This window comes from Heterocephalus glaber, unplaced genomic scaffold, assembly GCF_053883595.1.
Source record: "Heterocephalus glaber isolate CG9 unplaced genomic scaffold, H.glaber_assembly_v1.0 deba00001479, whole genome shotgun sequence".
Lineage (NCBI taxonomy): Eukaryota > Metazoa > Chordata > Mammalia > Rodentia > Bathyergidae > Heterocephalus > Heterocephalus glaber.
Genome location: NW_028258316.1, coordinates 5,377,990 through 5,392,259, shown reverse-complemented (window position 1 = coordinate 5,392,259; position 14,270 = coordinate 5,377,990). Strand labels below are relative to the sequence as shown.

General features: G+C 55.2%; 1 protein-coding gene across 1 annotated transcript in view; it reads left to right on the top strand.

Annotated features, from left to right (window-relative positions):
* Ncs1 (neuronal calcium sensor 1) overlaps positions 1 to 7,821 on the top strand; it is a 36,532-nt gene extending 28,711 nt beyond the window's left edge. Inside the window, exons 7-8 of the mRNA XM_004849113.3 lie at positions 203 to 320; positions 4,575 to 7,821. Of these exons, the coding sequence (XP_004849170.1) occupies positions 203 to 301 (99 nt within the window). The 3' untranslated portion in view covers positions 302 to 320; positions 4,575 to 7,821. The remainder of the gene's footprint in view (positions 1 to 202; positions 321 to 4,574) is intronic.
* Positions 7,822 to 14,270: the final 6,449 nt, after the last annotated feature.

The window sequence follows — 14,270 nt, the reverse complement described above, 5'->3', positions numbered from 1 at the left end:
GACAGACTGCAGTTTACAGGAAGCAGAGCAGCAATGAAAAGCACAGTGCCCTGGGGCCCCTAGTTTGCCAGTGTGGAGTCCCCCACCCCCACCAGGGCTCCTGTGCCGTGGTCAGCAGGCGGGGAGGGCCTCCCTTCCTGACCGACCGGCTGCATCCTGGGGGGCTGGGGTCCCCACCTCAGCCACCTCTCTCTGCCCACAGAATGCGGACGGGAAGCTGACACTGCAGGAGTTCCAGGAAGGCTCCAAGGCTGACCCCTCCATCGTGCAGGCGCTGTCCCTGTATGACGGGCTGGTATAGTCCAGGGCCCAGAGCTGGGGTGAGTTGGGGACCCGGCCCCGGGGCACCCAGGGTGGGCAGCGAAGGGCCTGGCTTTCCGGGGCCACTTGGGGTCTGCCCACTGGGGCGCGGCTGGAGGGGGGCCCTGGGGGGCCTCAGGTTACCCAGGGTCCCTCTGCTTTGTCATTTTATGTTCTTTGATTCAGCTCTTGGGTTTGCCTGCAAATGAGCTTCCTGGCTGAAGGAACCTTGATTCTCAGTTCTCAGGCAGGACGAGGGGCCCAGAGGGCAGGAATGTCCCATCCCCTGGCTGGGCGGCCGGCAGAACACCCGGCTCAGCTGCAGCTCTTCTGTTGTCCCTGGTGGGTCTGCCGGGAGGGTGGGAGGGCAGCATGGCCCTCGCAGAGGCCGCCCTCCTGGTAAAGGTGACTTCCTTCCTGCCTGCTCATCTCCCTTTCCTCTTCCGAGTCACGTCCTCCGTGTTGGGCGGGTCATTGGATGGGAATGAACCCCAAGGTCCCGTCCTGCTGTGAACGGCTCTGACTTTGTGTGTGTTCTGCTGGTGCAAAATTTCTGGGTTGCAGGATTTGGGCCTATTTGGCTGTGGGAGATGGTACCAAGTTTTCCAAGTGCCAGTGCCATTTTATATCCCCACAAGGTGTGTACAAAGTCCACTGTCCCATGTCTCCGCCGGCATTAGCTGTTTTCTCTCTTTTGAATTTTAGCTGTGCCAGTGGATGTGTAGTGATGGCTTGTTGTAATTTTATTTATTTTATTATTTGTTTTTTTGAGACAGGGCCTTGCTATTTAGCTTATGCTGGCCTCGAACTCACTGTGAGCCCAGGCTAGCTTCGAACTTGTAGCGATCCTCCTGCCTCAGCCTCCCAAGTGCTGGGATGACAGGTGTGCGCCACCACGCCCAGCTGTTGTAATTTTATTTTGCTTGGCTCTGATGTTATATCATCATCTTGTTTGTCCTGTGTATATCACCCATATGATCTATTTTTTTTGAAGTGCTGTGGTCATTGTCCACTGCTGCGTACTACATTAGCACAGAAGAGCAGCCTAGAGGCCCTGAGCCCAGGTCATTTCCGAGGTACTGTCAGGCTGACCGGCCATCCCATTTTGCCCAGGCGAGCTCTGGATTTAGCCCGGAAAGTCCAATGTCCTAGGAAACCCTTCATCCCAGGCAGACTAGAAAAATTGCCTGCTGTTGGTCAGGGCTGCAGTTTCATCCAAAGGCTTGCCAGGGAGGGGGTCTGCTTCTGAGTTCACTTGCGTGCGCCCACTCGTGTGAGCTCAGCTGGTCCCTCTCCATGTGGACACTCCACACAGAGCTGCCTTACAGCCTGGCTGCTCCCTTCTGGTGAGTTTTCCTAGAGAGAGCCCAAGACGAGAGCCACAGTCTTCTGTTACTGTTTTGTTTGAGACAAGCTCTCACTCCATAATTCAGGCTGGACTGGAATGGACTGTATAGTCCTGGCTGGCCTCGACCTCATGGGAGTCGTCCTGCCTCAGCCTATGATACGTGTTGAACATTCTTTTACATGAGTTGTAGCTCAGTGAAAGCTTCTTGCACTGCAAAGAGTGGAAGCCTCTCAAACTGTCGCAAGAAGAGTAGTGCAACTGGGTGTGATGGTGCACACCTGTAATCCAAGACTCGGGAGGATCACAGGTTTGAGGCCAGCCCAGGCAACTCAGCAAGACTATGTCTCCAAATAAAATTTATAAAAAGCCTGTGGGTGGAGCTCAGTGCCCAGCCATGCAAGACCCTGTGTTCTGTGGCCAGCACCACAGTAGTGCAAATCACAAAGGATCACGGGTCACTGAGAGAGAAGATTAGAGGTGCAGCCATACTTCCCAGGGTGAAGGACCCAGAAGGCCACTCTTTCTGAGATGACCCAGGGTGTCCCTGTTCTGGGCAGCTGCCCTGTTCCTTCCCTGGCCCAAGAGCCTTTGTTTCCTCCCTCTATGGCTAGACCACAGGGCCCTCCCATCTCTTCTCCTGTGGGGACTTCTGCTTCCTTCCAGGGCTGATACCTAGTACCTCTTCCTGCTTTACCCACTTTTGATTCCTAAGAGAGGAACCTGATTGGCCCAGATAATGTACTCAAGCTCCCATCAATTAGGAGTTCAACTCCCTGGGGTCAGATGCCGACTGCTGTCCAATGAGGGGTGAGCAGGGTCATGTGATTTCAACATGGCTGCAGAGTGGTTATGGGAAAGATCTGTGGATGATGGGACTGCACCCCATACTCTTTTAAAAATTAGTTTATTGGCCAGGGATTTAGCTCAGTGGTTTCACCGCCTGCCGTGCAAGCGCAAAGACCTGAGTTCGATCCCTGGTACCAAAAAAAAAAAAATTAGTTTATTGAGGCGAAACTGACATAATGCGAAAGTGACCATTTTAAGCAGACAGTGGGATTGAGGGCATTCACAATGCCATGCAGTCACCACCTCTATTGGTTCTAAAAGATTTGCTTTTTTTTTTTTTTGGTACTGTGGATTGAACTCAGAACCTTGTGCTTCTGAGGCAGGCGGCAGAACCACTGAGCTAAATCCCCGGTCCAAGATTTGCTTTTTTTTGAGACATGGTCTCACTGTGTAGTTCAGGCTGGCCTTGAACTTGCAGCAATCCTCCTGCCTCAGCCTCCCAAGTGGTGGGATTACAGGCGTGCACCACGCCTGGAAAGATTTGCTTTATTCTAAAATAAAACTCTGTACTATGGAGCAGTTTCTCCCTATCTCCCTCTCACCCAGCCCTGGGTGACCACAGTCTGCTTTCTGTCTCTCTGGATTGACCTGTTCTGCATGTTGTATAGAAAAGGAATCAGGTGCTATGTGACCCAGGATGTCTGGCTTTTTTTATTCACTGCGCATTCATTCGAATGGCTCCCCCACATTGTGGTATGCACCAGTGCATCGCTCCTTTTCATGGTTGGCAGTAGTCTGGTGTACGAGGCTCCTCCATTGAGTTCATCCACTGATGGGCATTTGGCTGCTTCTGTCTTTTGCCATTATGGACAATGAGGCTATGAACAATGTGTTCATCTGTTTCTTTAGTACCTACTTTAGTTTCTTTAGATACTGTTTATATATTTAGGAGTGGGGTTGTTGGCCCACATGGTAATTTTTTTTTTTGTACTGGTGATTGAACCCAGGGCCTTCATACTGAGCCACATCCCCAGCTCTTTGGTATTTTTGTCATGCTAAGTTGCTCACTCTGGGCTCAAACTTGAAACTCTTCTTCCTTAGCCTCCTGGAGTGACAGGCACGTGCCTGGGCTCCCTGCTGAGTGGTGACTGTGTAACTTTGTGGGGAATCACCAAGCTGTTGGTCGCAGGGCTGCACCATTTCACACCCCACCAGCAGGGGACAATGAGGAGGGTTCCAATCATCTACATCCTGGCCTTTTTTTTTTTTTTGGTACTGGGGATCAAACTCAGGGCCCTGCACTTGCAAGGCAGGCGCAGTGCCTCTGAGCTAAATCCCCATCTCAAAGATTTCTTTTTTAAATTTATAAGCCTGGCATAGCAGTACATGTGTATAATTCCAGCATTCAGGAGGCTGAGGCAGGAGGATTGCTGTGAGTTCAAGGCCAACCGTGAACTACTTAGCAAGATCCTGTCTCAAACAACAACAACAACAAGAAAAAAACTACGTTTTAAAAAAAAATTTTTTGGAGACAGGGTCTTGTCACATTGCCCAGGCTGGGCTTGAACTTTTAATCCTTCTGTCTCAGCCTACCCAGAGTGCTGGGGTGACAGGCATGGGCCACCAGGCCCGGCTCTATACATTGTTTTAATGGTCATAAAGGATTTTATCCTATGGGCATATCCTAATTTATTCAGTTGGTCCCCTGATGTTGTCACCATTTCTTTTATATTTTTGCTGTGACAGAGGGTATTGGGGTGAATGTCTCTCTTCTTAGGGATAAATGTGTCAACCCCAAAGGAGGGGTCTGAGGTGATGCACATTTGCGAATTTTTTTTTCCTGTACCGGAATCAAACTCAGGACCTGTGTTTGGCAGGCAGGTGCGGCGCCACTGAGCTACATCCCTGGCTCATTTTTATTTATCTATTTTATTTATATTTTCAAATTTGTCGACAGGGTCTTACTGTGTAGTTCAGGCTGGCCTTGAACTCGGGCCAGTCTTCCTGCCTCAGCCTCCCAAGTGCTGAGATCACAGGCGTGTGCCACACGCCTGGCCTTACGGACATTTTTAGGACTTGTGACCCAGAATGCCGCTCACCCCGGGTGACCCCTAACCGCCTCGCCTCCTGTGTCTTCCAGACGCCGGGGAACACCTCGCCTCTCCCGTGCCGTGAGGCCTCTGCGGCCCGACGCCACCCCTGTGCCCGCCCGGCCGTCCGCATCCACGCCCCGCCGGCCGCCCCTGGCCCACGAGGCCCGGCTCTCCTGACCCTGGCCCGCGCCTGCCCACCACCTGACGTCACCAGCTCCAGCCGCCGACCGCCTCCGCTCAGCCGAACCAGAAAAGGCTGCAGCCCTCTGCAGAACCCAGGACTCTGCTCGGGGTGCTGCGGCCTCTCCTCCCTCCTGCTGGCCTGTGTGCGCTTTGGTGTTTTTTTTTTTTTATTTCAAATGGACATTTTAAAAAGAAACAAAACAAAACAAAACAAAACTACCTGCCGTTGTAGAAGACACTGAGGATTTGCAGACGGCCCGGGCGGAACGTGGAGAACCTGCTGGGCCTCTCTCTCCCGGCCCGTCCCCCGAGAGGCTGGGATGGTCGCTGGTGACGCCCGTTATTTTTTGTGATAGCAGTATTGTGCTTTTGTGGGGAAAGTGAGGGCTTTTTTTTAACCGTCGTATATAACTGACACCCTTTATTTATTGGTTGTTAACGTTGCTGCTGCCCGGGCCGATGTTCACGTGTCCACGCCTCGCTCGCCTGGCGGAGTTCAGCCAAAAAACATTTCTTCTCTTCTTTTCAGATACTGTGCTTGCCGTCTGCAGAGGGACAGGCGGGCCCTCCCTGCTCGGCTCGTGGACTGTTCCTCCTGCCCAAGACCCCTTCTGAACCCTTGGGCCCGGCTGCTCCCCAACCCCTCCTCCTCCCTGCCCTCCTCTGGGTCCGTGACATCTTTTTTCTTACATTAAGGATGAACAGGCAGCACTTTCCAGTTTCTTCCCTCTTGCTTTGCATCGGCAGCCGTGTGGGAAAAGGGCCATCTGTCTTTGCTAGCAGCTTAGCTGAGGTCAAGGTAGCCACTTTCTGGTGGATGGTGGTAGGAGGGTGTTGAACGTTGTCCCCGAGTCCCTCCCATGCTGCTTCCGGCCTTCCCGATGCCTTTTGCTGTAGACCACATGGCGTCCTGCCTGGTCTCGCTCTGCATGGGCGCTGGAGGAAAGGAGGGGAGAGAAGGTGCCAGCTCCTCACGGCAGACTTCTAGCTCCACCTGCGCCTGAGTCAGGGGTGGCCCCAGAGGTGTCGCCAGGAGCGTCAGATGACCCTGGGCCAGAGGTCAGGAGCTGAGCCTGCCCCTTGCTCTGTGGCTCCAGGCAACCCCATGCCCTCGTGGGCCCCGGCTGACCCCTTAGCAGCGCTGGGAAGGAGGCCGGGGATGACTGAGTGTGGAGCCCTTTTCTGGGTGGATATAGAATTGGGAGCCCGGATGCATTTGCCTGTGTTTGTGGCTCTGTGGCCCATGGCTGGGTCGCCAGGCCCCTGCAGATGTGGGGATGGTCTCACCGCAGCTTGGCCTCTCTGCCTCTTGCTCAAGCCTTCAGAGACGTCACAGCTGTGGGGTGCTGGTGTGTGGGTCTGGCCTGGGGCCGAGTGTGTCTGACACCTGCGCCTCCCCGCAGTGCTTCCTGGACCCCAGATTCTTGAGCCCCTTCTTGGGCCCAGAGCTCATCTGTATGCGGGAACCCCAGGCTGAAGTGGCCTCGCTGCTGGGGCGTTCAGGCTGGGGTGGGTTCTTGCTTCCACTTGGTAAAGAGGACCGCCTCCTATGCTGCCCCCAGGAGGGGCAGAGCTGGCTTACTCCTGCTCTGAGAGCTTCTCGGTCCTCTCCTCTGTCCCAGGAGGTGGGAGCCACTCTGCCAATGACCCCTCCGCCCTGCTGCCAACCAGAGGATGGCATTTCCTGCCATGGGCAGCATGGCAGAGCCTTCAGCTGCTTTGTCTCCATCATCAGCCCAGATCCCGAAGGGATGGGGAGCAAGGAGGCCACCCTCAGAGGTGACTTTGCAGGGTGGGGCCTCCTGCGGCCCTGCAGGGTGGCTTCTGCTCAGCCAGCAGCCGGGGGTCTGAGCCTCACCACCAAGCACTGCTGCGCCTCTGCCCGCTCCCGAAGGGACCCCAGGGCAGGGGCGGCTGGGTGGCCTGGGGCTGACAGGGTGACCCTGGACCCCTTTCCAGGCCCTCTTCTGCCCTGCGGAAGCCTCGCTGGCCTCCCTGGTCCAGTGGGAAGGATGAGGCTGCTGTCCAGCCTGTCCTGGAGGCATCGAGGGCCAGGGATGCATAGCTCAGGACTGTCCAGGGCTGGCATGTGGCCCCTCCCACTGGCCGCCTCATCCCTGGGGCCTTCCCCAGCACCCTGGCCCATCAGTTGGAGCCACACGTGTGGCTTTGGTCTTGGCAGGTGCTGTACTTGAGGACGGTGGCCCTGTGTGCCCATGCCCTGAGCCCAGAGCTGCCCGCAGGGAAACCTTGTTCCTTGCAGGGTGCTGGACACTGGCCATTTCCACTCCAGGCCAATTTCTGTCCGTTCCTGTCACCAGGCCTGTAAATGTGGCGGTGCCCTCAGAGTCCCAGGCCAGCCACCCCGAACAGCCCAAGGGCCTGACTCCAACCTGCTTTACACTTGTGGCCCCATCCTGGGTGATGACCCTGTTAGGGCCCAGGCCCTCTGTCCCCCCGCCGAGCTGTGAGCCCTGGGGACCAGGGGACAGGGACCAGCCTCTTCTCCAGCATCTGCTTCCAACTTTGTGTTGATGGTGACTTCTGAAATGTCACAATTTTCCAATATTTAACCAGGCAACGTTTAAAATAACATCCAGGTGAATGTATGTCATCTCTGTATTGACGTCTCTTCTCCTGAAACGCTTTGTGGTTTGACAGCTGCTGTCCCAGACAGGAGTCCCTGGGCTCTTGGGGACATTGTCTTTTCTTGGGGGAGGGGGAAGGGCGCTTGGGGACCTCGGGAGTCTCTCCAGATGTCCCGCTAAGGGAAAAGAAAGCTGTCACACCTTCGCAGGGCTGGGTGCCCCTCGACAGGCTCCAAGGATGTGCGGGGGTGCCCCCTGGTGGCGACGAGCGGTGACGGCATCTGGGGGCTCCAACCTCGCACGGCAGGGTTGGAGGTCTGCGACCAGGCTCCCTGGGCCGCTTGATTGGCAGGAGGTCGCCCCGGTGCCCACCTCTGAGGTCATCCCAGGGGCTAGCAAGGCAGCCTAAGGGCAGGGATGGGAAATCTTGCCCTTCCTCCTTCCTTTCTTATTTTTTAAAAATATCTGCAGGATAAACCCAATGGTTACTTTTTGGATGAATAAAAGGCTTTTGTTGAATAAACAGCTGGTCCCATTTCTGTCTTGCCATTGGCCTCCAGGCTCAGGCTCGTTCCCCAGGATGAGTGGGACGTTCTCCCTGTCTCACCCAGCTGCCACTTCCTCCGGGACTTGGGGTGTGGCCCTTCTGTGGGCCAGTTTCTCCATCCCACACGTGGGAACCTGGCCACCTCCCAGGCCCACTGAGAAGGATTGGGGAAAAAGGGAGGGAGTCGTATGTCCTGGCTGTGCTCATGCGTGTCCTTTCCTGCTTGCCTTCCCAGCCCCCTCAGAGTCTCTTTTCGGGGTGCTGTCCTGTCTGCGTCTGGGCGAGGGGAGGCCCTTGCCTGGCAGTGTAGGCCGGGCTGACAGGGCTGTGTCACACGCCCTGGCCGCCGCTGTGTGCCCGCTGTATGTCGTCCGTGTCACGCAATTAAATATGCTTCCTGGACCTGTCCTGCCTGCGTGTGGGCCTGCTGCTTTGTCTGTTTCTGTTTCTCTGTCTCACTTCATTGACGCCCTCGCTCCCAGCCCAGTGTCCCTGAGAGGAAGCCTGGGCACAGGAAGCGGGTGAGGGCAGCCGGAAGGGCAGCAAGGGGAGCCCGGCACAGATCCCGCACCCAAGGCATCTCCTTCTCCCTACTCTGGCTGGTGGGATCCCAGGGCTGAAGCTGCTTTAAGTGTGTGAAGCCAGACAAAGTGGTGCCTGCCTGTAATTCCAGCACTCTGGGAGGCTGAGGCAGGAGGATTGAGAGTTGGATCCCAGCCTGTGCAACCTGAGGAGACCCTGACTCAAACATTGGGTGGGGATGCAGCTCAGTGAGAAGGCCCTGGGTTCAGCTTGGGGGCCTAACAAGGTAGATTGGTCAGAGCTGGGCCTGAGGAGCTGGGTTCCCCACAGATTCCCAGCTGGGCTCACATTGCTGGCATGGGTGGCACTTTGAGAGCCCCTGGTCAGATGGTGGCACTGTAGGACATCCCTGGCCCAGGGATTCGCCTGAGCCTCGGCTCACCTGCATGAGACTTCTGCACCTGGGCTTTCCTGGGTGTCCAGAACCCAGAGGCAGTGGCTGACCCCAGTGGGTGGGGACAGGACGGGAGGTGGGTGACAGTTGCCCTTGGTGGGACCTGGGATCTCGCGGGCGCCTCCTCTTCACTCTGGTCAGGTGGCCCTGCTTGCTTAGTGTACTGGGCCTGCCCTGTTGGGCACAGTCAGAGAGGTGACAGTCCTTTCTTTGGAGATCAAGGAGGACACAATTCAGGGGATGATAAAGGGCAACATCAAGTCAAGAGAGTAATTGCCACTTAGAAATCTATTGCTCTTAGCTGGGCAGACTGGTGCACACTTGTAATCCTAGGTAGGAGGATTACAGGAGGTTGAGGCAGGAGGATCCCAAGTTCAAGGTCTACATGGGAAGACCTTGTCTAAAAATTTTTAAAGAATATTTATTTTTGTACTGGGGATCGAACTCAGGACCTTTCACTTGCGAGATAGGCAGCAGAACCACTGAGCTAAATCCCTGGTCCCTCAATTTTTTTTAAAGCTGCGCATGTAACTCAGCTTCAAGTCCTGGGTTCAATGCGTAGTAGTCTCCCAAAAGAAAAGAAATCTGTTGCTCTAGGCCCAGGCTCTTGGAAGACACAGGAAGCATGTGGGTTGACAAGATCGAGCCACCTACACAGGGACCAGCCTCTGCCTGCAAAACCAAGCTGCTCTGCAGAGCGCATTAGCGTGAAGGCAATCTTCAGCCCCAGCCGCGTGGAGGCAGAGCCGGAGGACCAGCTACACCTCCCACCTTGTGGGCAGCCTTGGCCCTGAGTGCTGTCTGGCCTGGTGGAACTTCTCCAGAATCCAGGCAGTGTGAGTCGGAGGTTAGGGGCATGGTTTCCAGAATCAGAGTTCCCCACTTGGCATGGCTGTGGGTTCTGACTGCCAGTGGTGAAAATGGAGACCCCCCTAGTGTGAGCCTTTATAGTCTACTTCCTGCATAAAGGGACTTCTACCATTTTTGGTGCTAATAAACACACTCTGTGGTGTAAACCTTAATAACAGTGCATATTTAACATGCTAAGCTAGGTGTGGTGGCACAGGCCTGTAATCTCAGCACTCAGGAGGCTGAGGCAGGAGGATTGCTGGTAGTTCAAGGCCAGCCTAGGCTAAATAGTGAGTTCAAGTCTAGCAGGAGCTACATAGCAAGACTCTGTCTCAAAGAAATAAAACAAAAAATGGTGATGGGGCTCTCTTGCCCCAGGAATTCTGGACTCCAGCACCTGGTCAGGGCTATGGGCATGGAAAGGGCCTTGAAGGTCACCCAAGTTTAGGTAAAATGAGCTCAAGTAGGTGTGGTAGAGCCTTCTACTTGTTTCCTACATCTTTTAAGCCATGTGGAATAAAGGACTACATTTCCCAGCCTCCCTTGGGGCTGAACATGGTCATATGACAGTGCTAGCCAATGGGATGAGGGTGACCAGCTCTACCTTCCTCCCTCTTTTCCTTTCTGTGGTTGGGACCAGTCTTCCTAGAACCAGGTCCCCAGGCCCATGAAGCCACCTCAGCAGCCCCAGACTGTTAACACTGGGACTGTGACAAGGAAGAGAATCTATTTCCAACTTACTTAAGTCATCCTGGGTCTGCATCAACAGCCCAATAGACTGTATGGTCCTCTGGGTCACTCTAAATGACTCCACGCCACCTACAAATATTTGGATAGAAGTTCTCCATGTTTGCCAAAGTCATCTAATCAGAAGGATCCTGGGGGATGTTTTGCTTTTTTGGAAGGACCGGGAACCAGAGGCTCTGGATCATCAGGGAGCCCAGGAGGACCCCAGAAGACGAGGCCAGTTGGTTTTCAGCCCCTGGGAAGCCATGGGGAGGGCGCAGGGCAGGCTGGGCCTAGGCTGGGCTCAGGAAGAACTGTGCTGGGGACCCTTTTCTCAGAGACCCCAAAGAAGCCATTCATGAAAGCAGATCTTAGAGGTGAGAATGTGGTGAAGAGGAAATAGCTGTTTTTGGGGGAATCGGGAAGCAAAGTGGGGAACAGTCAAGTCGGTACCACTGTCCTAGGACAAGGGCAGGTCTTAGGTTAATGGCTGGATGGTGGCTGTCCCAGGGCCAGGGGAGAGACCGAATCTGTGATGCTGGAGAGCATCCCTCTGACTTCAGGACCCTGAAGACCCAACTGGCACACTGTGTGTCACGCCAGGGAACAGGCTGGGACTTATCCTGGGGTGCAGGTGCCAAGGGCCAGCCTGGGAGACAGAAGGGAGGGAGCACCCCACCACCAGGGCAACTCTCAGGCCCATCCCAAGATTCAGATTCTACGCCAAAGCTGCCAAATCTCATCATATAATACAACAGACATTCTCAAAGGGGTTTCTAGGCAGAAGCTGGAATCTTAGTAGAATCCTTACCAGCTTCTTGAGGTATGGACAAGAGCCCAGTGTGTAAGTGCTCGGCAGACACATCACCAATGCCAGGCCTTGCATGTGCAGCCTGGGTCAAAACACACACACACACACACACACACACACACACACACACACACACACACACACACAGGTTACAAACAGCAGCCACAGGTGGGCACTGTGGGCACTCCATTGGTTAGAATTGGGTCACATGACCACACAGCCGCAAGGGAGACTGGGAAATGTAGTCCTTTATTCTATATGGCTTCATACTGATCTAAAAGAAGATGCAGGGAAGAAAAAGGTCAAACAGGGCAAGAGAGGAATGCAGCTGGGATGGATGGCAGTGCCTTTAGGGCACTGAAACATCAGATTTTTCTAGTGGGTGAATCCACACAGAAAGAAGAGGCCACGAGATCACTTCCAGGAGGTGGCATGGGCACTGCACAGGTACTCTGGGTGCACAGTGCTGAGGTACTTTCTGTTTCTTGGAAAGCCTGAGAAGATCTGTCTGTCTGTCTCCCTCTCTCCGGTGCTGGGGGTGGAACCCAGGGCCTCCCACATGCTAGGCCAGGGCTCACCACGGAGCCTCACCTCCAGCCCTTTTTATTTTACTCTGAGAGTCTCACTAAATTGCCCAGGCTGGCCTGGAACTTGTGATCCTCCTGCCTCAGCTTCCTGAGTATCTGGGATGTCAAGTGAGTGCCACGCACCCAGCTAGGTTGGCTCTTCTCCCTAACTCTGCCTGCTCTACCAGTTAGCTAAGGGATGACAGTACAGGTCCTGTACTCACCGTGGTCAACACTAGACGCTGGTGGCGCTCTGTTCCCTGCGTATCACATTTATCTCACAGCAGCGCCCCCTGGGGGCTGGTACTAGCATTACACCCCACGTTTCTGCACTCAAGGCTCCCCAAGGGCCTGTGCGGCTCTGGGAAGGGGCAGGGTTTGGAGAAGCTGCAGCCGGTTGTCCCTGGTCTGGGGGAGGAGCCCATCCGGGGGCCCTGAGTCAGGAGGAAGCTGGAGGTGCAGGCTGAGGTGGGTGCTAGGCAGGGGCAGGGGCAGGGGCTGGCCCGGGGGGGAGGGTCCCGCTCAGGGCTGCCAGGCGCTGGGGCGCTGGATTCTGCGCTGTGGGCGGAGGGTGCTGCCGTCACTATTTCCATTTCCAGTCAGGAGGCCAATAGAGGGGAACCACAGAGGGTGAGTGACTTGCCTAGGGCCACACAGCCAGTGGACAGCAGGGTGGGGACCTGAGGCCCGGCCTCCTGGACATAGAGCCACCATAGCTGCTGTCCTGTGATTCATCACCTTTGGCCTGATGTCCTCTCCCTGGGTGGCCTAGAACCGGCACTTCCCAGAGGCTGGGATTTTCCATCCTGGCATGGGGGAAGCCTTTGTGTGTGTGTGTGTGTGTGTGTGTGTGTGTGCGCATGCGTGTGTGTGCACGCGTGTGTGCATGTGCACAGTTGTATGTGAGTAGGAATTGAACCGAGGGCCTTTGGACTGAGGTACAACCACAGCCTTTTTTTATTTTTTACTTTTTTTGGTTTTTTTTTTTTGAGACAGCATCTCACTAAGTCAATAAATTGCCCAGGCTTGGTCCAGGGATTTAGCTCAGTGGTGCCACCACCTGCCTCGAAAGTGCAAGGTCCTGAGTTAGATCCCCAGTACCAAAAAAACAAACAAACAAAAAATAAATTGCCCAGGCTGGGCTTGAACTCATGCTCCTGCCTCAGCCTCCCCCAGTGCTGGAATGATCGGGGTGTGCCACCGTGCCCAGTTGCAGTGCCATGCCTTCGTGCAGAAGGAGATGAGGCAGTTGCTCAGTTCCCTGGAAATTCACACCCAGCGGCAGTGGGGCAGCTGGGCAGCCTCCCCTGGCTTCTGCCCTCTCCTTGCTGTAGCAGAATGGCAGTGACCCAGACACCCTGGTGACACAGGGGATCCCGGGACCCGGCCACACCTCAGCTCCTGGGCAACCTGACTGGTGGCTGGTGTCCCTTCTGCCCACCAGCTGTGGCCGTGGGGTGGGTGACCCTGTCTTGGCCTGTTCTGTACACAGTTTCTCCATCCGTGCAGTGGAGATGACGGTGCATTTCTCCCAGCTGTGGGTGAGTCGCAGGGAAACCATTTGGAAAGCTTCAGGGTCAGGGAGGCGGTGATGTCCCTGCCATCCTGTTCTCTCCACTCCGGCGTCGCCGTGCCTTCCTGTGGCCCAGCATTGGCCCAGCAGTGTGGCTCTCAGCTTTGTCATCCTGAGGGCTCCTGCCCAGGCTGCGCTCCAGACCCCGTTCAAAATCCACCCTGGGGGGAGGACACCCGAGTGCGGAGCCAATCCTGTGCCAGCCAAGGCGGAGGGAGGGCCTTACTGTGCCCGGCCCCTGCTCCTGCCCTGGAGCCGCTGCTGGAGCACTGAAAAACACTTGGCATCCTCCAGGTGCCAATGGACCACTCTGTGCCATTGCTGACCACTCTGTGCCTCTTGGCTCTTGTGGTCCGGGGAGTTTAGGGGCTTTGTCCTCACAGGTGAAGAGTTTTTTCTATGTAGTCCAGGTGGGCCTCAAACTCACCACATAGCCCAGGCTGGCCTGGAACTTGTGATCCTCCTGTCTCAGCCTCCTGGGTGACAGGCGTGCACCACAACACCCAGCTCCATCACAGGCTGCACCCCCAGAGCTATGCCATGCACAGCCTGTTACAAGGCCAATACCTGGAAACTCCTGGATCAGCATCTGCAAAGTGGACCCACTCTGCCCTGCCCCACCTCATGACCTGCTCCACCCTGCCGTCTCTTCTAGTACTGGGAGTTGAACCCAGGATCTTTGTGCTGAGCTATATCCCTATCCCTTTTTATTTTTCATTAAGTTGCCCAGGCTGGGCTTGAACTTGAGATCCTCTTGCCACAGCCTCCTAGAGTGCTGGGCTTACAGGCTTGCATTGGCACACCTGGCTTCTGTCTGTTCTCTTTCACTGAGCTCAGGACTCCCTTCTTTTTTATGCGCTCTGTAGTCTTTAAGATGGGGCCTGAGCCCATGTAGATCTGGTGGGAGGAAGGAGGCCCCTTTCC